A 24,025-nucleotide genomic window follows, 5' to 3' on the forward strand; every position below is an offset into this window, starting at 1 on the left:
CAAGATACTTGAAACGTAAAAACAACAACAAAAGAAAAAAATAAAAGCAGCCAACAATCCCCAAGTCTGGAACGAAAATGTCAGCCAAATGAAACAATAACCAGCCGAGAAATAAACTAAGAACTGAGAAAGAAATAACTGGGAGAAAGCCAAAAAGAAAAAGAAAAAGAAAAATGAGAGAGTGAGAGTGCTTCCGCCGACTCAAAACTAAAAACCAAAGAAACTAAAAAGCAATGAAAACTTACCCTTGCCTCACGCCGACACCCCCCAAGACTAAAAACGAGGAAAAATAAATAACTCAGATCGAAAGAGAGACCTCCCACCGACTCTAGACCAAAAACTAAAAGAACAGAGATAAAAAAAATGAAAAACCCCTACAACGTCCCACACCCGTGTCCTCCAGTAAAGCCAAAAAAATAATCATAGCCGACCAAAAGAAAGAAACTCTCCTTTTTGCTGTCTAAACCAAGTGGTTCCAAATAAAAAAATCCCGCAAATACCCCCTGTAGCCAAGAATCTAATTTGCCCCTTGAGTATGCGTGATTTCCTGCCGTGCCCCTATTGTCTTGCCCCTACATCTTGCTCTACTACCAATTTCTTTGTGTATAGTTGGGTGATTCCAAAAATACCCATTTGTTGCAAAATTCCTCTCAAACGAGGTGTAGGCAACTCAAGTATTTTTTTTTTTTAATAATGCCCTACAACATTTAAGTAAGATGCACAATTAGTAAAATACGAGGTATTAATTCTAATGTAAAACAATTACATTATAAATCTTTTAAGTGCAAAAATATCAGAATTTATTAATTTACTCAAATGTCATAATCTACTCCATAATTAAGTGCTTAATTCATTTTGGTTAAACAATTTAGTCACTTTAGCAACTTAATTATGTAGTTTTGACACTTTATCAGTACTTGAGTCCCAATACGTGTTGTGGCATTAAGGCGGTTGGGATACGGTTTCACAATCTCCAAAGGTTCGTTGACTTCAGCCTACTATTGGTTTTGTTCATCCTTGACCTCCACTCCCTATTCCAAGGAAACTGCTAGGGGTGGGGGTAAGGGTGGCGGTGAGATCTCTCGACTGCTTCCCTGACCATTCTTTTCGTCGTTGTTTGTAACAGTGCACACTTCACTCCCATTACCTCTCAACTCTTGCACATAACACTCTTATGCTAGGGCCTACTCGCCCTGCACTTCCCCAACCCCGCCGTTTGTTGGAAATTTCATCTTAAGGTGGTAGGTGGATGTGACCACCCTGAGGTAATTAAGTGTTGGCCGCCCTGGTATGGCGTTATATGATGATGGGGCTTTCACGACTAAAAAATCAGTCATAGTGATAGTCGTACATGTTTCTGTTCTTGCTGTTACCAAGAGAGTGATGGCACCCACTGGTTGTATTGTATATCCGAAGAAGCCTTTCAATGATATCGGAGAAGGTCTCAACTTAGCCACATTTATGCCCAATTTTATGAATGCCTCTCAAAACAATATGTCTGATGAGCTTCCATTATCAATAAGTATGCACCTAGTTGTGTAGTTGGCGACTAGAAGGGTTACAACTAATGCATCGTCATGGGGGTACAGCACCCCTTCTCGGTCTTCTTCCCTGAAAGTTATGGTTGTTGAAGTGCCAAACTTTTGGTATTTAGGAGGCCTGTCTGCCACATTCACTTCTTCATACCTTACTCTTCGTGCGTGCGCCTTTCGACTAAACAAAGAGATGCCGCCTCCGGCAAATCCACCTGCTATGGTCTTGATTTTCCCTATAGGCACCCTATTATTGTCTCTATCGTTATTTGTGGACGCTCGATCCCTACCATTATTGTGTGTATTTTCCCGATGCAGTCGCCGCCTATCGAGATTGCTACTTCTTCATGGATTATTATTTGAATCATACTGCCGCTTAGGCTTTGAACGTTCTACCACTATTCACTCCATTTCTTCTATGTCCGCCAGTTCAGTGACTATTTTCTTCATAGTTGTGCAATTTTCTGTCCAATGTGAATTTTTCTGATGGTATTTGCAATAACAATTGCTAGTTTTAAACTGCCAATGATCTCTGTTTGGCTCCTCCTTTTCCTGTACATTCAAATTATTATGTATCAATCTATTTTGTTGTAGCCACATTTCCTGTCTTTTGTCTTGATGATTTGATATAGGTTTCTTGTCGCCATGGTTGGTTTTTCGTTTAGTCTTGTGCTCCCCTTTTCTTGGGTCTACCAAGACTTATAGTGTGTCTTCAACATTGACAAAATCGTCCGCCCTATCCATTAATTCTCTCAGTGTAGAAACTTCCTGGCTAGTTCAGCCATGAAGGGGCTGCGTGGCCAAATTCTGCCTAAAAGGGCAGCAAGAGTGGTCCTCTCATCTTGATCATCTATTGTCAACCTTTCTTTGCTGAAGCAGATAACGTAAGTCTTTAGATTCTCTTCTTCTCTTTGCTTAACCATCAAAAGATACGTGGCTGGGCGCCGACTCCTTCTACTAGGCATGAATTGGGGTTAGAAATTGCTTGGCTAATTTCTCAAAGTTGTTTATTGACCCTGGTCGGAGAGTTTTAAACCATCCTCAGGCCATTCCCTTCAAGGTCAAGGGAAAAGCCTAGCAGGTGATTTCTCCAAGGAAGTCGTGGAGTGTGATGTGTGCCTTGAAGTTCTCCAAGTGATCTATCAGATCCTTTAGACCCATCATACATCTCTATTTGCGGGACTTTGAATTTCGGTGGAAGTGACATGGTCATAATCCTCTCACTATATGACAAATTGGTCCGATTCAGCAAGTATTCCATTGAGGAAGATCCTCTTATCTTCTTTACCATTTCTTTATACTTTCCAACCAGACTCCGCAGCTCGTCATGAATCTTTTTCTTCTCTATATCCTCCTGGTTCAGTCTTCCATTAGTATGTGCTTCCCCCTCACCCTGTTCGCTATGGCTAGGCATGACTGTGTTGCTGAGCTCCAAGTTCTGTCATTTCATAAATCCATTTTCCTTTTTTAGGTTCTCCATGGCATCTAGTGCTATCTTTAGCTTTTCCTCCATTGCAGCTAATCATACTTCCATGGTGGTAGGTAACGTTTCTGTTTCGCAGTTTGCTAGAGAGTGTGTCACGGTTAACATGTGGAAATCACGCTGATGTCCAATAAGAAAACTGAAATCAAGGAAAATAGTAATCTCACAGACGATGCCTCTGTAAAGGTTGTGTCCCACCACCGAATGTAATCGCTAACCTGCAAATCAAAGGTTGATGGCGATGGATGCCTGCAATCACTCAAATGCCTAAATCAGTAAGTAATGGTGTATAATAACTTAAGCATATGATCAGAAGTAGTCTCAGAGTTACCTATTACCCATATATATAGGCGTAGGGAAATGTTGGATTAGCATCACGACTAGATTACTTTCATACGATACTTAGCCATGCATCCTACCCCCAAATAATAGGAGTAATCTGCTCACCATATTAGTGCTTATCTGTTTTATTAGTCAACAGAATATTAAGCCTTAATGGGCTTTTAGCCTCTAGTTTGGGCCTTGTCCATGTCCATCATCATAATTTATAGTTGGATTGGACACCATTGGACCCTCCTCCTTCTATTGCCGTTTGAGCCTCCTCCCTAGAGTTCCTGCCATGAAGCATTCCTTCCCCCATTAAAAAACATTGCTCTCTAGGTGAAAAAAAATCTTCTTTTTACATACATATAATGAACATATCTACATGCAAAAGCAAAGTTCATTTTCCATTTTTTTAGAAAGAGAAGCTCTTACTTCTCTTTAAGAAAAAACTCATCCTTCTGTTTAGTTTCGCTAGAGAGGAAGGTGTGAGTTTCGGCTCCACCTTCCTCTTCATCTCTTTTTCCTTTTTCATTTTATTTCCGCTACCTATATGTGAATATGCTTATAAGATCATTTTTATTTTGCCGGTTCAGATTTTCTCAGATCTGTTGCATTCCGATCATGGAAAGTTGACACACTCCCCACCATAATGTTCCCCTATCGTTGATCTGCTAGGACGATGCAGAACTGCGCCCAAAATGTCAACGCATAGACCTTAGGCCTGGCTTGTTTCCGTGCATGGTTTTCACGTGCCGCCTCTCTCCGATAGCTCCGCCAGCTACATGTGCCGCACAAGCAGATTCCCCTCCCTCCGATCCTTTCGATCAACCCGACCCCACCTTCATCCTACTGGCCCGTGGCCTTCAAGCACCACTGCAGAGGTGCAAGTTTACTATCTTGCCACCACATATTTGCTCTTTTGATGTCGATCTATCCAGACTATCGTTTTTCCTAACCCGTGATCTTGTTAAAAAAACTAAGGATCTCTCCAAAAAATATCTTAAGACAATGGAGTACAGTGCACCCGCTTACACCGTTTCTAGCAGTAGCTTACCTTCAAAACGTCTTTTAAAGCAGTACCATCTTTGTAGGGCTTTGGTTATGATCAACAAATTGGTCTCAAAATCATTTTTTCTTTTTCTTTTTTTTCACCTCTTTTATACTATGGTTGTTTTATTAGGGTATTTGTTGGGAATTCCACCCTTTTAACATATATCATCTTTTATTTTAATAAAATTTGCTTGTTTAAAATATATATATATATATTTTAAATCTGGAAAATATATATATATATATATATTTTATTTTATTTTAAAATATATATATATATATATATATGGATAAATCTGAAAAAAGCGAAAATACTCCACTGCACCCGAATTTATTGCCGATGTACCGGCCTCTTGCATTGACTTGAGAAGTTGTAAGTTCATGGAGACCTCTCTCTCACTGTGTCTTTCACAGCTGCGGGTCCCATTTTACAGCCACCGAAACGAAGTGTGCAATGTGCATAGCCAAAAAGTGTTGATCAAAAGTGGAAGCACACAGAATCAGCACACAGGCATTCAAACAAGCTAATACACCTTCATCACACGTTAATAATCATTTAGGAAACGACCACAAAAGCTTTAAATAATCCCTAAATATCGTTTCAATGTATGGAATCACTTTTTTCAACCTTAAAGCTGTTGTACGACCATTGGATTGACTAATAAGGAAATTTCGTTCAAACACTTTTCTTAATTATAGGATCTCTTTCAAACTACAGCAGTTCTACTTTAATAATAGCAATAGCTCTGGGACTTCCGCGTCCGAATAAATAAAGCTAGGCTCACCAGGGAAGTTAAGCACGCGGTTTTGCCAACAAATACCAGGGCCACTTTCCAAATACATGAATTGGAGCGACTACATGTGGTTTTCTACTTCATTGCCTGCCAAGTTTACGGTTTCGAAGATTTTAACCTGACCTGCCTATATAAGAAAGACCACCATTCTGCAACACCTCCATCAAAATCAAAAAGCCCAGATCTCTCTTTTTCACAAATCCAAAGAAACGAAAAAAAAACTCTCAACCCAAAACTCAAAAGATCAAACAAAAATGAGTTCAGCTTGCAAAGCTTGGGTAGTGGCAGCAAGCATAGCAGCTGTGGAGACCCTGAAAGACCAAGGAGTTTGCAGGTGGAACTTTATCATAAGGTCAATGCAACAGCATGCCAAGAACAACATCAGATCCTACTATCAGGCCAAGAAACTCTCTGCTCAGACTTCTTCTGCTATTTCTCATCAGATGAAGCGGTCTAAGGAGGAGTCAGTGAGAAAAGTCATGGACTTGAGCTGCTGGGGTCCAAGCACAATCAGATTTTAGTATATAATTCTATGAAGATGTAATCCTCTATCCTCCAAGAAGTGATTTCTTGTTTCATGAGAGCTTGTATTCTCTTTGCTTCCCTTTTATTGTCACTTTTATCTCCTTTCAACTTGAGCCCAAAACATAATTGTCGAAATTATTTATCCATTTCGATCACAAAGTTTGCGTCCCATTATTTTTCGCTCTTGATGGAGAAATTGGGTTTTCCTTTGCGAGTGGCACACTGGCAGCCCCTTCAATTCGGTTATATTTCTGAAGATGTCAGGAAAAAAAAATCATATGAAAACCTTTCCTGATCAAACTGTTAAACTTTCTGCAGAGACGCGCGTTCGGCCGCTACGTGAGGCAAAAATGGGATCATTTACCTCAGATATTGCAGATATGACCATCATCCTCTCGTGGCGTGTGATCCCCGTACCCCTCCACAGCCACTGACGACTGTCTGCCGAAGTATCGAACCATCATCCGATCATATTTTTTTATGTTCCCCTTCTCCTCATCGAAGATTAGGAGAAATAGGAAGTGGGAGTTTCTTTCAAGGACCGCCAAAGTGCAACAAAAAAAAAATCTGCTACGACTTTTTGTCGTACAATCGCTTCTAATTTTCAGACTGCAACAAAACTACTTCAGGCAGCTTCCTCTCGCGGGAAATAAAGGGAAATAGGTGGAAGCGAGGCCTTTTTTTTTTTTTTTTTTTTGTCTTTTCTTTTCTTTTCTTTTCTTTTCTTTTCTTTTCTTGTGTTGTATTAATTGATTTGGGATAATTGTCGGGCTCCCATCCTTTTCAATCTTATATCTCGTAACTGTTTGATATATGGAAAAGGAAAATATTTTAACTACAAAGAAATTATATACAAATAAATGTATAAACTGATGTGACTTGATATAGTACGTCAGATTGTTAAATTACCTATATATATATATATATATATATTAGGCTTTCTTAGGAAAAGAAAAACATAAACTTAGAGTATTGTTAATGAATTATACATATGTAAATGATAATTTTGATAAATGTAAGATGAATTTAAATTTTGACTATTCTATTTATATAAATCTCCACATTGAAATAGCTATATTTTTATTATTCCATTTATATAAATCTCCACATTGAAATAATAATAAAATAATATAAGATAAACAAGGAGCATGCAAGGAAGAAAGTCTTCCATTTGGTGAATGGATGCGTGTGTCAACTTTTTCTGGAAAAGCCTTCAACAACCGTGAGCATCGTGAGCAGGAACCAATGCAGCAGTCTGTGAAACAGCCAGTGATTCTGGTCAATAGAAATGCTTACAACCACCGTGAGCAGCAAGCTGAGCAGGGCAGAGGTCTTGCTATAACGGTTCCAGGGCTGCAATCAAGGGAATTAGCACCAATTCAGGAGGATGATGGAACAGTTTTAGAACCGACTGTTACATGTAGTAATGTAGCAGATTTAACTCGAGGAGGGGAATTGCCAGTGAAGGAGCAAAAAAAGGAAATTGAAAAGGTGGTAAATGCTGAAGTAATGGTGCCTGGTGGGAGTAATGTCAAAAAAGATAAACCTCTTTCCAATGATATGGAGATTACAAAAGGGGCCATACCAAGTGAGAATGGGTTTAACGTAGTCAGGTCTTTGAAAGAAGGGCCAATAAATTTAAGGGTGAATTCTACAGCCCAACTGAAAGGGAAAGGAGTAGCTCATGAAAATGAAATTTCAGCTAAGGAAGAAGTTACTAAGACAAAGGTGACAGGAGGAAAGTGGTTGAGGCAAAGAAAACTGATTGAGAAAGGAGCCCATAATCAGTTAGTTAGACATTCTATGAAGAGAAAGGGAAGTACAATGGAAGACAATGGCTCGGGCTCCTTTTCCAGCAACAAAAGTGAGAAGGGTTATGAAGGCTAAGAAGATGTTAACTCGAAGATTGGTGGAGGCTGAAATTCAGCCCCGCCGGGAGCCATGAAAAGTTTAAGCTGGAATGCACGTGGGCTTGGAAACCCACGTGGCATTAGAGCACTTCATGATTTAGTCAAGAAAGAAGGTCCCGATATAATGTTTTTACAAGAAACAAAAGTAAGCAGCAGAATAATGGATAGAGTAAAGTATCAGGTGGGATTACATAATTGTCTAACAGTTGATTGTGAGGGAAGAAGTGGAGGCCTTAGTTTGTTATGGAGACAGGAAGTTGAGCTGACAATTAAAAGTTTTTCTAAGCATCATATTGATGCTGAAGTGAAAGACAGTGATAATAAAGGTTGGTGGCAAGTAACAGGTCTATATCGACACCCAGAAACCAGTAGGAGGGAAGAAACTTGGGACTTAATGAGGTCTTTAAGTAGGGGTGCTCATGAGAGATGGTTGGTGATGGGTGACTTTAATGAAATAACCAGTAGAATGGAAAAAAAGGGTGGGAAGGATAGAGCTGAATTACAAATGGAGAGTTTTAGAAGAATAATAGATGACTGCACATTAATTGATCTGGGTTCTGAAGGAACCAGTTTTACATGGTGGAACAGCAGGGAAGGGGTAAATGCCATTCATGAAAGACTAGATCGAGCCCTAGCAAACAATGCATGGTGTAGAGCTTTTCCTTATGCAAAGGTGTTTCATACCATTGCTGCTTATTCAGACCATAACCCTATTGTGCTACAAACTGAGGGTTGTGTGCAAAAGTTTAAAGGCCAAAAGCCTTTCATGTTTGAAGCAGTATGGACAGAAAGTGAAGAATGTGCAAAGGTGATTGAGAAGGCTTGGCAAGTTCACTGTGGGGATGGACCTATTGGAGAGGTGGTGAACAAGATTTCGAGGTGTAGTGGCAGGTTGCTAAGGTGGAACAAAGCTAGTTTTGGAACAGTCTAAAAGAGATTAAGGATGGCTAGAATGCAATTAGAGAAGATCCAAACAGAGAACTTAAGAAACCCAAATAGAGCAGCAGTACAGCAAGCAAGAGAGGAAGTACAAATATGGCTTGAGAGGGAAGAAATACTTTGGAGGTAGAGATCAAAAGCATTATAGTTAAAAGGGGGTGATCAAAATACCAAGTATTTCCACAGCAAAGCATGTCAAAGGAAAAAGAAGAACATCATTACCAGGCTCAAGGATGAAGATGGGGAATGGAAAGAAAAAGAGCAAAGGGATGAGCTGATAATAAACTATTTTGAAGAGATATTTAAATCAAGTGGATTGGCAACTAGCAACAGTTTCTTATCTTCTCTACAAGGCAGGGTAACAGAAACAATGAATGAAGATCCTACAAAGGCCTATTCTGAAGATGAAGTAAAGTCTGTACTGCAACAAATGAATCCTACTAAAGCTCCTGAACCCCGATGGTATGGTTCCTATTTTCTATCAAAAATATTGGCATATTGTAGGAAAGTCTGTGACTAAAGCTGTATTGCATGCTCTTAATGAGGGTCAATTCCCTGCTGAGATAAATCACACCTTTATTGTCCTTATCCCAAAAACTAAAAAGCCTGAGATAGTATCCCAGTATCGCCCAATAAGCCTGTGTAATGTCATTTATAAATTGATCTCCAAGGTCATGTCTAATAGGTTGAAATTAGTCCTTCCTCATGTTATATCCAACTATCAAAGTGCATTTATACCAGGTACAGTCATTTCTGATAATATTCTTGTAGCTTATGAAATGATTGATTATTTAAGAAGAAAAAGAGCTAGAAAAGAAGGATATATGTCCGTCAAGTTAGATATAAGCCAAGCTTATGATAGGCTTGAATGGAATTATTTGGAAGCTATTATGAAACATATGGGATTTGCTCATAGATGGATCCAATTAGTTATGCTTTGTGTCAAAACAGTCTCTTTTTCCATTCTCATAAATGGAGAACCAGTTGGCCTTATTCATCCTTCCCGTGGGTTAAGACAGGGAGATCCACTATCTCCCTATTTATTCTTATTGGTTACTGAGGGACTTATTTCTTTGCTGACTGAAGCAAGTTCCAGAAATCAGATTTCAGGCATTCGTGTATACAGAGGGGCTCCAGTAGTGAATCAGTTGCTATTTGTAGATGATAACATCCTCTTCTGCAAGGCCACTCTTCAAGAGAACATGGAGTTACAAAGAATCCTTGATGAATATGAGAATGCATCGTGTCAAAGAATTAATACAGGAAAGACTGCAATGGTTTTCAGTAACAATGTCCCATCAGATGTTAAGCAACAAGTCCTATCTTTGTGGGGAGTTCAAGGATACCATAATTATGATAAATATCTAGGCCTACCATCAATGGTAGGAAAAGATAAAAGAAGGGATTTTTCTGATATTAAGCATAAAGTATGGTCTAAGTTGCAGTAATGGAAGGAAAAACTCTTATCACAAGGGGGAAAAGAAGTCTTAATAAAGGCAATGGCCTTAGTTATTCCAACTTACTCTATGTCCTGCTTTAAGCTACCCAGCTCTTTGTGTCATGAAATAGAGCAAATGATGGCCAAGTTTTGGTGGGGACAGAAGAAAGAAGAGAGGAAGATACACTGGGTGAATTAGAAGAGGTTGTGTGAGACTAAAGGGGATGGGGGCATGGGATTTAGAGATTTAAGGATATTCAATGAGGCCCTACTTGCAAAACAAAGATGGAGAATAATGCAGAATGAAGAAAGTCTGCTTCACAAAGTTTTTAAGGCCAGATACTTCCAAAACTCGAATTTTCAGAATGCAAATCTTGGTCAAAATCCATCCTTTGTGTGGAGGGGTATTTGGTCAGTGAAAGAAAAGCTTCTACAAGATTGTAGGTGGAGGGTTGGAAATGGAAGAATGATAAGGATTTGGGATGACTATTGGGTGCCTGGTTTCAAAAACTTACAACAGACAATGGCTGGATTAACAGAAGATGACCAAAGAGTAGAGACTTTAATTGATCAACACTCAGGGTGGTGGGATATAAACAAAGTCAGAAGTTTGTTGGCCCCTGAACCAGCTGAAGCAATTTTGAAAATTATCCTCAGTTCAGAAAACCATGAGGATAAGTTAGTATGGGACATGAAGAGAAATGGTTGCTTTAGTGTCAAGAGTGCCTACAAACTTTTTAAAAGCTTGGCCACAACAGCAGAGGGAGAAAGCTCAAGAAGTAGAGAAGATAAAAAGTTGTGGAAAGCCATTTGGAGGATGAAAGTGCCCCAGAAGGTTAAGATTTTTGAATGGAGAGCTTGCATTGAAGCCCTGCCAACCAGATGCAATTTGAAAAGAAGAAAGGTAGTTGAAGATGCCACATGTCAATTGTGTTCTGCAGATTGTGAAAATACTGCACATGCTCTTAAACAATGTCAGATGCTCACTGAAACCTGGGATCAACAGTTTCCTCAAAGAATGAATGCAGTACCACATGAGGACTTTAGAGAGATGGTTGCTCGAGTACAAGTTAATCACAGTCAAGAAGAGCTAGAGCATTTATTCATGATAGCTTGAGCATGCTGGTATAGAAGAAATCAGTGGGTATTTAAGGAAAAACAACTGGAACCAGCAGAGGTAGTCAACCATGCTCTTTGCTTGCTTAAGGCTTTTCAGGCAACTAAAGACACTAATTTTAATGGCATTAAGAGAGTGACTAAATGGCAATTGCCTCCACAAGAGACCACAAAGCTTAATGCGGATGGAGCAATGTTTAGTGAAGATGGCAATGCAGGAGTTGGTCTTATTCTCAGAGATTGGGAAGGAAAGGTGATCATGGTTGTAAGCAAAAAGGAGACAGCAGTGGTGGAGCCTCTAGAGATTGAACTAGTAGCTATACTCAGGGGCTTACAATTTTGTATCCCACTTGGGTTGCAAGTTCTAATCATTGAGACAGATTCGTTGATTTTAGCTCAAGAGCTAGCAAAACCTGAGCTAGCCAATGCTATGTTTGGAAATATTGTAACAGACATAAAGCAGCTGCAGAGTAGAATACCAGATTGCTCTATTTTGCATGTCAATCGGGAGGCAAATGAGTCAGCACATAGATTAGCAAGGTTTGCAAGATCAATAGTTGATACAAGTGTTTGGTGGGAGTCTGTTCCCTCTGTTATTGAACAAGTCCAATGGATTAATTTAGCATTGTAATTCTGTTTTGATTATAAATGAAAGTGTTCTTCCTATCAAAAAAAAAATCTTTATATTGGATATCTATTTATTTATTATATAGTAATGCGTAATTAATAATTTAAAAAATATTTAATTTTTTTAATTATTAATTTATTTTATTTTATCATATTTTAATTATTAATTATTAGTTTATTTTACTTTATCACATTTTGTTATTTAATTTAAAGAAATTTATGGAAGTTTGTAGATATAAATAGAGAGAAGAGAGAGTGTTAGAAAAATAATAATAAAATAAGATTTACTCTTTGTACAGTGTAGACCAAATTTGATCTTTTTTTTTACCAATACGGTAGCTAAAAGCTACAAATTTTGTTAATAGATAATTCGTTGCAAGTGTATTTTATATCTAATAGTCAAAAACTACAATATATTTTGGAAATATATAACTCAGTGAAAATGCTCTAAGATCGTGTAACGTAACATGCCTTTTACATGGTTAAACTCCAGTCCTTTAGAGCATCCTCAATGGACTAGTTAAAATTAAATGACATTTTTGATGAATATGAGATGAATTTAACTTTTGGCTATTTCATTCACACAAGTCCCCACATTGAATTATCTATTTATTCTTTATATGATAATAAAATAATATTAATTTAATTATTTTTTAAATATATTTATTTATATCATATTTTACCATTATATTAATTATATGTTAATTAGTAATTATATTCTAATTAAATTATGGGTTAAAAAATCATATTTTTAATGGTCATTTAATATTAATAACCACAAATGTCTAATTAAATTTATCTAAAAATCAATATAAATGCCAAAGAATAAATTCAATACAACCCTTGTTGACATTAATTGCTGCAGTAAAGAGTTTTTTGAAAAAATGTCGAGGGAAGAGAGAGGGTGTTACCAAAAAAATAATAAACTAAACATTTAGTCATTGAACAGTTCATATCAAATTTGACTTTATTTTTACAAATACTGTAGCTAAAAGCTAAACCTTTTGATTTTACATAATCTATTGTAGCCAACTTTTAGTCCGTAATAGTTAAAAGGAACTCTTTATTTACATATGCATATTCTATTGAGAATACTCTTATAGGTAAGTGATCGACTTTTTACTAATGAGACGTAAACCATAGAAATTGTTTTGCATTCAAATATTCGAACTCTAAATCTAGAAGGAGCATACAGCGGTGGAACCGCGTTAAGGGTTGGGGGACATCCCCCAGTTCCTTTTAAATTCAAAATGTCTTCTAAGTATATTTTTTTATATATATAATAATATGCATATAGAAAATAGTCCCTCTAGAAAAATTATAATCCCTATATGTTTTCCAAAACTTTCTAGAATTTCTATATACATAGAATGCCTCTCCAATCTTTTTCCTATAGTCCCAAAAGTTGTTTTATTTTTATATATTTTATATTTTCTATGATGTGGCCCAAAAAAATTAAATTAAAATTAAGTTTATGAGAAGTAATAAACTTATTAAATTGTATCTCCAAGTTTGTCCCCTTCAGAGAAATTTCTGGTTTCATAAAGCATATCATAAAGACCAATGTCTCGTTTGGTTACACAAATGAGATCTATAAATAGTAATAAGATAATTTGTGAATAGTATTGAAATGATTTAAGTTAAGATGTTTCGTGATATTTTGATAAATGAGAAAAAAAATTACAAATATATTATAAAGTTAAAATATTGTTAGAATATAATTTTTGATTTGAAATTTGAAAAAATTGAGTTGTTTTTTGTGTTTTGTTTGGAAGTTTAAAAAAGCTATAATAATTAAATGAAAAAATTTAAAATTTAAAAACTTAAAATTGAAAAATATTTGTGTTTAAATAGTATTTAGATATTGAAATGAGATGAAATTAATTAAGACCATCTAAAACCATACGGGGCCCAAGACTTACCATTTGAACTAACCCCTCATAATTCCCACCAGTGGGTTGAGTGCAACCACCATGTTGACCCTAAAACCTCTGTTAAGCTAAGCAAACGATAGGAATGAAGGTACTCTGTCATCACCACCCCCAAAATCCTTTAAAGGAAGGCGATAGTTTGCAGAAAGGGTTAAGCTTCATAAAAAATAGAATGAGAAACAATTCAGGCTGGGAACTGTGCTGGACAACAAGAGAAGCAAACAGGCAGGCACATGAAGTTGCTAAATGGGCTATGGAATTAGATGTTTCTAACTGTATGAAAGGAGTTGAGAATTCCTAGTCATATTACTTTATAGTTCTATCTCAATGAAATGTTTATTCAGAACCAAAAAGAAAAAAAAAAAACCATGCCACCAAACTGACGGCTCGCTAGTCGCATGATTTGGACAGACGAATCTCTGAAAAATACAAAACCTTTTACAAGGAACTAGATATTGCTACCTAAACAAACCACTATTACAATGTCCAAAACTTAAGGAAGATGTGGCAACATCATGCAAAGTTGTGAGCTCCCCTGTAAGAAAGAATTCCATTTTTTTTCTCACAATAAGGCATTTTGTTTTTGTATATAATGAATGAGAACTACCGTGCAGAAGGCCGTGCAATGGATTCATCAAATGATAGGTAATTATTAGCACCACCTGAATCCCTGGAGCTCATGTTCAAGGAAGAATGAAGAGAGTGCCTTGATATATCGTCTGAGTTACCATCTCTTACGGCTGCTGCTTCCTTTTCAATCGCGATTGCGTCTTGAATATCCTTAAGAACATTTGAAATTGACGGTCTCATATGTCCTTGAGGTTGGACGCACATCAGAGCTTTCTCTGCTATCTTCCACATTGATTGGATGTCAAATTCATGATGTAGTGAGGGATCAATGATTCCATGAATGTCCCCGCTCTCAATATGTAACCTTGCCTGTGACACAATCATTACAGGTAATTTAACACGCAATGGCAAGTTGATGAAATAAAAGGAGGGTTATTAATCATTTCACTTCTATATCAAAGCACTTGCAACAATGGTCCATGTTTTTCACCCACCAAGTAGTTTTTATAGACGAATGACTTAAAGCTCTATGAAACAACACAAATAAGTGATAAGAGAAACCCAAAAGAAGATTAGATATGGATCATTAAAAGAAAAAGATAATGGTTTCAAACTGTTTAATAAACATGATTACCAACGAACATAGGGGATGCATTCAATTATCACGTCTCAAAACCTGTCTCAGCAGAACAAACCAGGCTTACCCACTGGACAATGTTACGACAATTCACACCGAAGCTTTCATTAGATATTGCTTCTTGGCCAGACATTAGTTCCAGAAGAATTACACCAAAGCTGTAAACGTCACTCTTGTCCGTCAACTGCTGCGAGATATAATACCTGCACATCAGGAGAAAAAGACTCATTGTATTGTAATATACTACACAGGTTATGAAACCCATCTTAAATATGAGGGGTTAGGTTTTGTCGGGCACTGCTACATGTTTTGTATTTACACACTTCTACAGATTTTGTTCCAAAACAAAGACAACACAGCTTGATCAAGGCTGCAAAATGGAAACAGCTAAAGCATCAGCAGAGTGTGTTTACACACTGCTACATGTTTGACCGAGGTAAAATCAGAGTCCTGGAAGACAACAATTTTGTCACCCATGATAACCTATCTTTATTTTTTCGCTTGTATGTTTACAAGTACAGGTTCTCATAAAAGCCAGCGCAAGTGAATAAGGGAAAATTATACTTTACATTCTCAAACTACCACCTCTTTTGGAATGCACCCTAAAGTACTAAGACTGACATGAATCGGGACCCTACACTACCAAATTTTGGTAATTCTCACTCTTGGTCAAGATTTGGGCATTACAAATATGTCACGTGTCCTATTTTTCCATCTATCTCAAGTAGATCTTAACCAAATGTGAAAATTTCCAAATTTGGTATATAGGCTGCCAATTGCTAGTTTTGACAGTCAGAGACCAAAATGACAAAAAAAATGGTGGTAGTCTGGGGATGTAAAATGTAGTTTCCCCGATGAACAAATGAATAGGACGTTTCACCAAAAGGATTGTTAAGATATCTAAGCTTCAATCAAATGACAGAACCTAGGCCTGATATGATGCTTGGCTTGATATCAAGGAAAAATGATAGAACTCAAAGGAGACAGAAAAGCCTTCTTACTTTTTCCTATTAAAAAAAAATAAAGGACAGAAAAGCCTTACTCGGGATCCAGATAGCCCACTGTGCCCCGTACTTTGCTCGAAACATGAGAGACTCCATCTACTGCCAGTTTTGAAAGACCAAAATCTGAAACCTTTGCTCTCATGTGCTTGTCAAGAAGAATATTGCTGGTTTTCAAGTCTCTATGAATAATGGCTGGAACACAGCCCGTATGAAGGTATTCAATCCCTAAACAAACATGAGAATACATAAATCAGTTTGAATTCTACATTATAGAGGAAAGAATTCATTGTTAGCAGTATGAGAGAGAGTTTATTTTATTAGCTCATAAACCTTTTGCAGCATCCTCAGCAATTTCAAGTCGCTTGATCCAAGTGATACTTCGTTCACGCGTTAATGGGCCTACGAACAATTTATCCAAGGCTAAGCATTGAAACTCATATTGCATAATTCAGAAACAAGTGAGCTTACCATAAAGGTGTTCCTTGAGAGTTCCATTATGCAAGAACTCATAAACAAGCATGCTTCTATCTCCTTCCTGGCAATACCCAAGAAACTGTACCAGGTTCCGGTGATGTATCCTTGAAAGAAGAGTCACCTAGATCAAATTGAAGCACTCAACCACAAGAACCCAGTTTTTAATGTCTAACAACAAATAGTCCCACTAAATATAACAGGACACATTAATAATAATGACAAACTTCAGTTAATTAACGCAATAATTTCACAAAAGATGAGAATGGAAGAGATCAAAGTTTCAAAACCTCCCTGTTTCTCCAAATTTGTCCAAGATATAAGATAAGAAAAAATAGGAGGCAAATCAAGTTGATTTTAATAAAATTATAAGTGAAAACGCCAACATAAAATGCCCTTGTATAAAAGGACTTGGGTAGCTCCTCTCCTTTCCACTTCCTTTGTTTGTTTATTCCCAATTCAGTTGGGATAAAAAAAACAGAAGTTGAAACAGTCCCATGCCACTGCTTTACATTTCATTATTGAAAACTTCAACAGTTCATAAATAGGTCAAGATGTTATGGCTACCTATAGTCAGAATACGGAAATATGTTGGATCACAAAAAGGCCCACCTCATTAGAAAATTCACGCTTTCCTTGGTAGGAATTACTGGTTAGAACTTTGACTGCAATTTCGTTTCCATCTTTCATTCCATAGTATACAACTCCAAATCCTCCAGAACCAATCTTCTTCTCAAATTTTCTCGTAGCATCTTCAATTTCATAGAAAGTGAAGCAATGTGCAGCTTCTGTAGGAGCATCACTCTTGGAAGAAACTAAACTTCCAACAGGAAGGGCATGTTCCAGTTGGTCTATGACAAATCAAACAAGTTTTGTTGAACCGGCTGTAATATTTACAAAAAATTACATCAACTTGAAGATTGCACAAGACTCATACCTTGCTTGGAATACCTTTTCTTCCCTTTTCTCATAAATAGGCACGAAAAAATAGTAATTATAAGCAGAACAGCAGCCCCAACTGATGAACCAATGATTACATTAATGCGGCTCCCTGTTTTGTCCCCTTCCCGGAGATTGATGTTCCGAGAGTAGCTGAGTATAATCAAAATAGAACGTTGGAGTGACATACATAAGTAAAATCCAAACACAACCACATTCCACCCCCCAACCACAAGAACAAGAAAATAACATGTAAAATGAGGCTAATATCAGTGAAACTTGACTGGAATGGTAAGATAACATAAAGGTATCACAAAGAGGCACAAAGTTACAGATAAATCCACATTCCTACTAACTTATCAATTGTATTTCAATTTAAACATTGGCTTGCAAAAACATATCAAAGATATACTGCAGAGGAAACATGAACTGACTGTTGCTACATTTTTATATAAGCAAAGAACCATGAACTTCAAAGCCATTTTAGTTTCCACATTAAAAAGATTAAAAAACTAAAATAAAATCAGCCATAAATAAAAGTGACATATGCCAATCCCCACAATAATCTAATGTGTTTAAAAGTTGCAAGCAGTGGGATTTTCCCCAAAACAACAAATTTTGGCAGCAGGCAAAAACCTAAAGGTTGTTTTCTACATAAGTTCAATTGGCATACATTCTAATTGCTATCATTTTTTGATAAGTTTCTAATTGCTACCATAATAAGCACATAATTGCTAAAAAGGATTTACCTAGATTTCTGCAGTCTAAAATCATGCTAATAATGAAACTAATTACAGAGACCGTCCAGACAATTCTGGCCTTTCTTTAATTTGAATTGTCTGCTCTTTCATGTCCCAAATACAGTGGTTGACAAGAGCTTCTATTGCTACATAACTTCCATATGGTGGTGTCTATGTTTAACATAGATGGCCGGCATACATACACGAGTACAAAATAAGTATATGGATTGCACTAAAAGTAATGTTTAGAGAGTAAATGATTTTAAAACGTTAGCATCTAGGGAAACCCAATTACTATTGTAAAAGCTTTATACTTACTTCAAGACCAAGACTTTATTTAGAAGACCTGACGGCACTTTTCCTGACAACATATTGTTTTGCATATACCTGCACCATCGGATGCATCATATGTAAGACCTTCAGCTCAAACAGCATGGCATTACTAACTTCAGGTAAGATCTATAACTTCAGGTAAGATCTATCTTAATAAGAAGATCAGAAATCAGAGTCTTTCAAATTGTATGTAAATTACAATAACAAACACAAATGTCTCAATAACTTACAATTCCCTCAAATTTGGTAGGTTCATCAAAGAGGAAGGCAGTCCACCCGTCAACTGATTATTCTCGAGATGACTATACAAGGCAAAGATCATGGTTAGCTTAAATTTTTTATATAACCTATGATTAAGAGAAAGTCATCTTAGATTACATGATTTTCAAGTCTGCACATCCAGTAAAATCAGGTATTCGACCACTAAATGAATTACCATCAAGCCACCTGTAACCAAAAGGGAGATGGATGATGATAGTACAAGTTATCTACACCTGTGGCATTAAACATGGAAACCAACTGTTTCCCATTCATAAAAATGGATATGCAGTTCTAAACTTACAACTCAACTAAACCGGTCAACTTTGTCAAGTCTGAAGGGATATTCCCAGTCAAGTTCTTTCTGGACAATGAACTGCCAAGCATCAAGAACAAAAGTAGTTGCCATTAGATTAGTGACATTGCTATTCATTTGTGCAGGGGACTTACACTTTGAAAGAAGAAGAAATGGATTAAATATTCATGAGATATAGCCTTAAAAAGGCTTGACCTACATTTTAGTAATTTTTGGCTGTGGATTTGAGTCACACTGCACCCATGACCAAGGAACAGGTAGACATGGGTCACCACCTTCTTGTGCCCAATCTACAGATGAGTAGTATGAAGCCACATTTTCAATGACTGTTCCTGCAACTCACGTGAGTCCATGGTAAAGAGTTGCTCAAGAACAAAAACCATAACCATGTATACTTAATTATCTGGCTAAACACGATTCTAAATCTCATGTATGCACTCAAGGAACCATTATATACTTACCATCTAAAGAACCATAGTTTTTCTCCAGATACTTATTTATCTCCATAGCATTCAAAAGAGGCCCCCTTGAAGAATCGGAAGTTTTTCCAAATCTAAAAAAGAGTACAAAGGGAAGGGATAAGTTTGCAAATCCAGGCTCATAAAGACGATATTTTCCTTGAGCATTCTCTTCAATATTGACTACAGCCTTGCTTATATCAGTATTGCCCGGGAGTACCAGTCTGAATTTTCGAGACTCGTCTGAATCCAAATCTTCAATTTCTGCAAAGTAGCAGTATGCCCATCCAAAACCAGGAAAGCCATGCAAGTTTAACCGATAAGTTAATGACCCATTTGTGCCAACTACAGCAGTCTGCATCACTTTTTCTGGTGGACTGTCATCCATTCTAACATCAATTGGCATTTTGGTTGACACTTTTTTGGTTCCAGCAGCAACATCAACAAGGTAATTTGCTTTCTTCACGGAGTCTGACTCCCATATCCTATCAAAAGGATCATCGGGATACCTAAAACAACAGAGATACAGATCTTCTCATAATATGGAAAAATCTTCAATAATAATTGTGTAAAGTTCTCACTTTTAAAGTGTTAGGCATCCGTGTTTTTCAGAACAATTGAGTAACTAATCTGTTTTCTTCTCACGTTGTTTGGCATAATATTATTTAAAATGCATTCAGATAAAATCTTACTTATAATAGTAATAATGCATTCAGAAACTGTGCATTTAAAACAGCATGTGGTAAAGTGCTTCTAACCAAATATTCTGAGCATACCTGACTGGAGTTTCACTATCTGCACCAAAGTTTATCCTCGCAGAGACACTGAGGTAATACTGCTCCTCAAATTCTGTGTGGTAAATTGAACCATTAAATTGTCGGAGCTCAAGAGTAGATATAAATGGCTGGCCAGTAGAAGCATTGGATAAGCACACACTGATAGTGGGACTTAAAGCCAGGAATATTATCTCTCGGACTTCTATAGTACTAGCATCTGAAATGACTATAGATGACCAAGGAGTTGCCCCAAGGGAAATGTCAAATTTTGGGTAGACATTGTTGTTGTCAAAGTTTCCGTACAAGAATGTTGCTCTCACAAGGTACCTAGTCCTACTTATGACTTTAAGTGTGTAACAATACTTCCTGGAATCAGCAGGAAAGTGTCTCAGGGTCATGTATTGCTTGCGTCTCTCATTTGCAACATCTATAATAGCGGTTTCTCCGTAAGCAAGCTGATTATCAGGAGTCCACTTAAGGCCAAGGTCATCCGTGAAATTTTCTTTACCTCCACAATCAAAACTCACAAAACCTGCTTCACAAGACCTTATGTAATTATCAACCAGTGTTAAAAAAAAAGGGAGAAAATAAGCAGCACCAATATTATCTGCAAATATATTTTTTTTTAGCCAAAAAAAGAGAGAACGAGAGACAGAAATAGATCTAAAACCACAATGTAGTGTCACATGAAATTTTTTTTTTTTGAACCTAAGTAGAAGATTGAAAAAGTACATATATATTTTTTTTATAAGTAACAGATTGAAAAAGTACATATATAGGTATAGCCCAAGTATACAGGGGGTATATTTAAGACCAATGTGATGAAAGAAATTGGATAATCCATGCAATAGTTGTAGTTGGCTCCATCAAATATCTCAACTTTAGTCTTTGATCCAGTAATTATCAAGTAATATTCTATATGCGATTCTACATCACAAGGGAATCTGAAGCAGGATCTTCACTTCTAGATGTTATAGATAATTTACAGGTTCCGGAACACCCAAACCGTGATGGATTAAACTTCCGATGGCATTCAAGTGAATCCAAAATTTGACAAGTATAATAATCTAGTTCATTGTTAACTTCATTACCAAAGTAAGAACCTTTTTAAAAAAATAAAACCGTAGGAACACTTTACACTTTACAAATCTTAATAGACTACGTAAAAAGATTGAAGTTTTGGGTAGTTGCATTAAAGAAAACTTCATTATTAATGTAACTTTTATCGGTCAATAGAAATGTTCCTGATCTTTGAGGGTCGGAGAAACCGAGTTGTAAGCACAGGGTTTAAGGTTTGCATTTCAATTAACGGCTGGTATTCCTTTTTTCTTTTATTTTCTTTTTCTTTCACAAATTCTTATACTGATGAAAATGATCGGATCACCCTCAGTCTCATACTCCCCAAAAGCCGACACAAAGAAAACCGTGTACCCTTTACTTCGATTGTTTCCACTTCTTCAAATGTCTCGTTTGGCTGATAGTTCTGGGGAGCAGGAATGTGGAGATGGCTACCTTCCCTTCCTCTTGTTTAGAGTGCCAATTTAGAAAACAAATGAAAGAAGTAAAAATGATAATAAAAGCAAAATTAGGAATGCATTTACAGAGCATAGCATTTTATGCCCAAAAGAAAAGAGTGTATATTTAACAAGATGTGGCATAGAAACCATACAAAAAGTTAAGAAAAGAGTGTATATTTAACAAGATGTGGCATAGAAACCATACAAAAAGTTATGTATTTTGCTAGAGAGAGAGAGAGAGAGAGAGAGAGAGAACCTGGCATCTGGGCTGAGGAGGCATCCAAGAGAAACAGAAGGAAGAAGGAGAGAGAGAAGAGGGAAAGCCTAATCTCCATTATGGGTGCGAGAAGCTAAACTGAGAGAGAGGAATTAATCGAAGAGAATATGATACCATGAAAATGGCACAGAAAAAGAAAAGAAGCAGAGAAAGGCCAAACATCACTCCGTGCTGCAGGCATAAAGATGCTTGTCTCTAACCAAAAAACTAAAATAATCCAAAACGATTAGAATTTAGAACAGAACTGGTTCTCTCTTTTTTATTTAAAAATATACGGGAAAGGGACTGTGGCTGTGTAGGTGCTGCTCCATGAGTTTGAGCAAGTGAATGAGTTGAAAGTTGGTAAAGACACGTTTTGTAGAGATAATGGTGGAGAGACAGAGAGAGAGAGAGAGAGAGAGAGAGAGGTCCTTCTGAGTCGTGAGTATCGATGGATTTTAGCTTGAACTGGACTGGTACCTGCCGTGGGTCAGGGGTTTCAGGGAGAAATGAGAGAGAGAGAGAGTGGGGGGGTGGGGACCCACAAAGGTGACATTGCAAAGGTGAGAGGAAGTGTAGCTGCTCTTGTCAAGTTGTGTGCATCGAAGTTTGTAGAAGGGTGTACGAACAGAGATTCCCTCACACTCTGAGGCCCTACCAGTAGTCTTCTGCCGCACCTACAGCACATCCCATTCACTCTTAACCAAAGTATAAACTCTAGCAGCAGACGATCTCAGTTAAGCCCCAACACACCATTAATCAAGTTCTAATATTTTATGTAATTTGGATTATGATAAACACATTGAGTTGACTTTGCCATATTCAATGATTCATATATAGCATCTCTTTCTTTCTATAGAATTCACCTTTAGATTGAATTTGGTGTAAAATAAAATGGAAAGCATAACACTATTATGCCGTATGGGCGGTACCGCTCAAGTGTATTGTTTGACAAAAATTTTTTTACTTAATAATTAAGGTAGTGATTTTAAATATATTGATATATTTTTTATTTTTTAAAAATATTTAAATATATTAAAAAATTAAAAAAAATTGAGCTAGGCGGCACATCCAGTAGTAAAAACTGGATGGCACAATAATCCAGTCCAAATAGAAAAATGATAAGTCAAGTCAATCTTCTATTGTTGTAATTCCTCTCATGAATCATGATTCCTCTATAGATGTAATTCCTCCTACTCTCCCTCTCTAATTTATGGTAGTCTAAGTAACAACCTGCTAACTCGGGTAAGCATGTTCCTTCTCCCTAGTCTCTTTGCAAAGTCCCAAAACTCCATTGGCAACCTTTATCTTCTTCAAGATCAATGATTCTTCTGTTTTATTACATTTAACAAAGTATACAATAATTATCAAGTGTAATAAAATTTAGTTTATATAACAAAATATGTTGACTTCCAAAGTCGAGCGTTGGGTAGCAGCTGTAGGTGCAAGTTGGAAGTCCAAGGTTTTGAACTCCTAGATCGATCCAATGCTACAACTTTTGAGAGGGTCAAGATTTCTACAGAAACAATCTATCTTATAAAAGTCCGAGCCATTCTTCAATAGGTTGACCGAGGACATAGACGCCCGAGTCATGCTCAAGATTATTCACACACGCGTGCATTGTAGGAATGGTGGGGTCTAATGTGAAAGGTTTTCCTTTAAAAAAATTTAATTGTAAGCTATTAATATATATATTAATTTATTATAATTGATTAAAAAATAAATTTTATTAAAAATAATATTAATTTAAATTTTAAATATAAAAAAATTAATATTAATACGCAGATTAATGTGTGACTTTACTTATATATAGTAAAATTCTTTTATTTTACTGATAGTGAAAGGTGCATGTGAAGGGTTGGACCAATTGATTACATCACATGATCTAATAGTGAATTTGAAAAATAAGAAGAGTTTATGGACCAATTAATTAATAAATAATATTAAATACAGTCGTAAAGTATATAAATATTGTATAATCTTTTTAAAAAAAGGTAGAATTTATTATTAAAAAAATAATTTTTAATTATGTAGGTCTCGTATTTATTCAATTTTTTTTTTAAATTTACATGACACCTACG

General features: G+C 36.6%; 3 protein-coding genes across 4 annotated transcripts; 2 read left to right on the forward strand and 1 right to left on the reverse strand.

Annotated features, from left to right (window-relative positions):
- The first annotated feature begins 5,251 nt into the window (after positions 1 to 5,251).
- On the forward strand, positions 5,252 to 6,577 carry LOC122278767. Its single transcript, XM_043088961.1, has 2 exons — positions 5,252 to 5,723; positions 6,027 to 6,577. Exon 1 carries the CDS (start codon positions 5,438 to 5,440, stop codon positions 5,702 to 5,704), a length of 267 nt encoding a protein of 88 aa, XP_042944895.1. The 5' UTR covers positions 5,252 to 5,437; the 3' UTR covers positions 5,705 to 5,723; positions 6,027 to 6,577.
- Positions 6,578 to 7,649: 1,072 nt separating this feature from the next.
- Positions 7,650 to 8,549, forward strand: LOC122278652. Its single transcript, XM_043088835.1, has one exon. The coding sequence runs from the start codon at positions 7,650 to 7,652 to the stop codon at positions 8,547 to 8,549; it is 900 nt and encodes a 299-aa protein (XP_042944769.1).
- A 5,407-nt stretch (positions 8,550 to 13,956) lies between these two features.
- LOC122279173 (probable LRR receptor-like serine/threonine-protein kinase At1g67720) lies at positions 13,957 to 22,395 on the reverse strand. Of its 2 annotated transcripts, none has more exons than XM_043089569.1 (15): positions 21,945 to 22,395; positions 20,172 to 20,703; positions 19,399 to 19,904; positions 19,137 to 19,269; positions 18,926 to 18,997; positions 18,742 to 18,810; positions 18,594 to 18,665; positions 18,349 to 18,417; positions 17,289 to 17,443; positions 16,964 to 17,202; positions 16,349 to 16,475; positions 16,211 to 16,279; positions 15,919 to 16,105; positions 14,944 to 15,079; positions 13,957 to 14,608 (listed from the first exon to the last, which is right to left on the reverse strand). In XM_043089569.1, the coding sequence occupies exons 1-15, from the start codon at positions 22,021 to 22,023 to the stop codon at positions 14,273 to 14,275; spliced, it is 2,781 nt and encodes a 926-aa protein (XP_042945503.1). In that variant the 5' UTR covers positions 22,024 to 22,395; the 3' UTR covers positions 13,957 to 14,272. The 2 variants fall into 2 exon arrangements, with proteins under 2 accessions (XP_042945503.1, XP_042945504.1); XM_043089570.1 differs by lacking the exon at positions 21,945 to 22,395 and adding an exon at positions 21,603 to 21,834.
- Positions 22,396 to 24,025: the final 1,630 nt, after the last annotated feature.

Source organism: Carya illinoinensis, chromosome 10 (genome assembly GCF_018687715.1).
Source record: "Carya illinoinensis cultivar Pawnee chromosome 10, C.illinoinensisPawnee_v1, whole genome shotgun sequence".
In the NCBI taxonomy this organism is placed as follows: domain Eukaryota; kingdom Viridiplantae; phylum Streptophyta; class Magnoliopsida; order Fagales; family Juglandaceae; genus Carya; species Carya illinoinensis.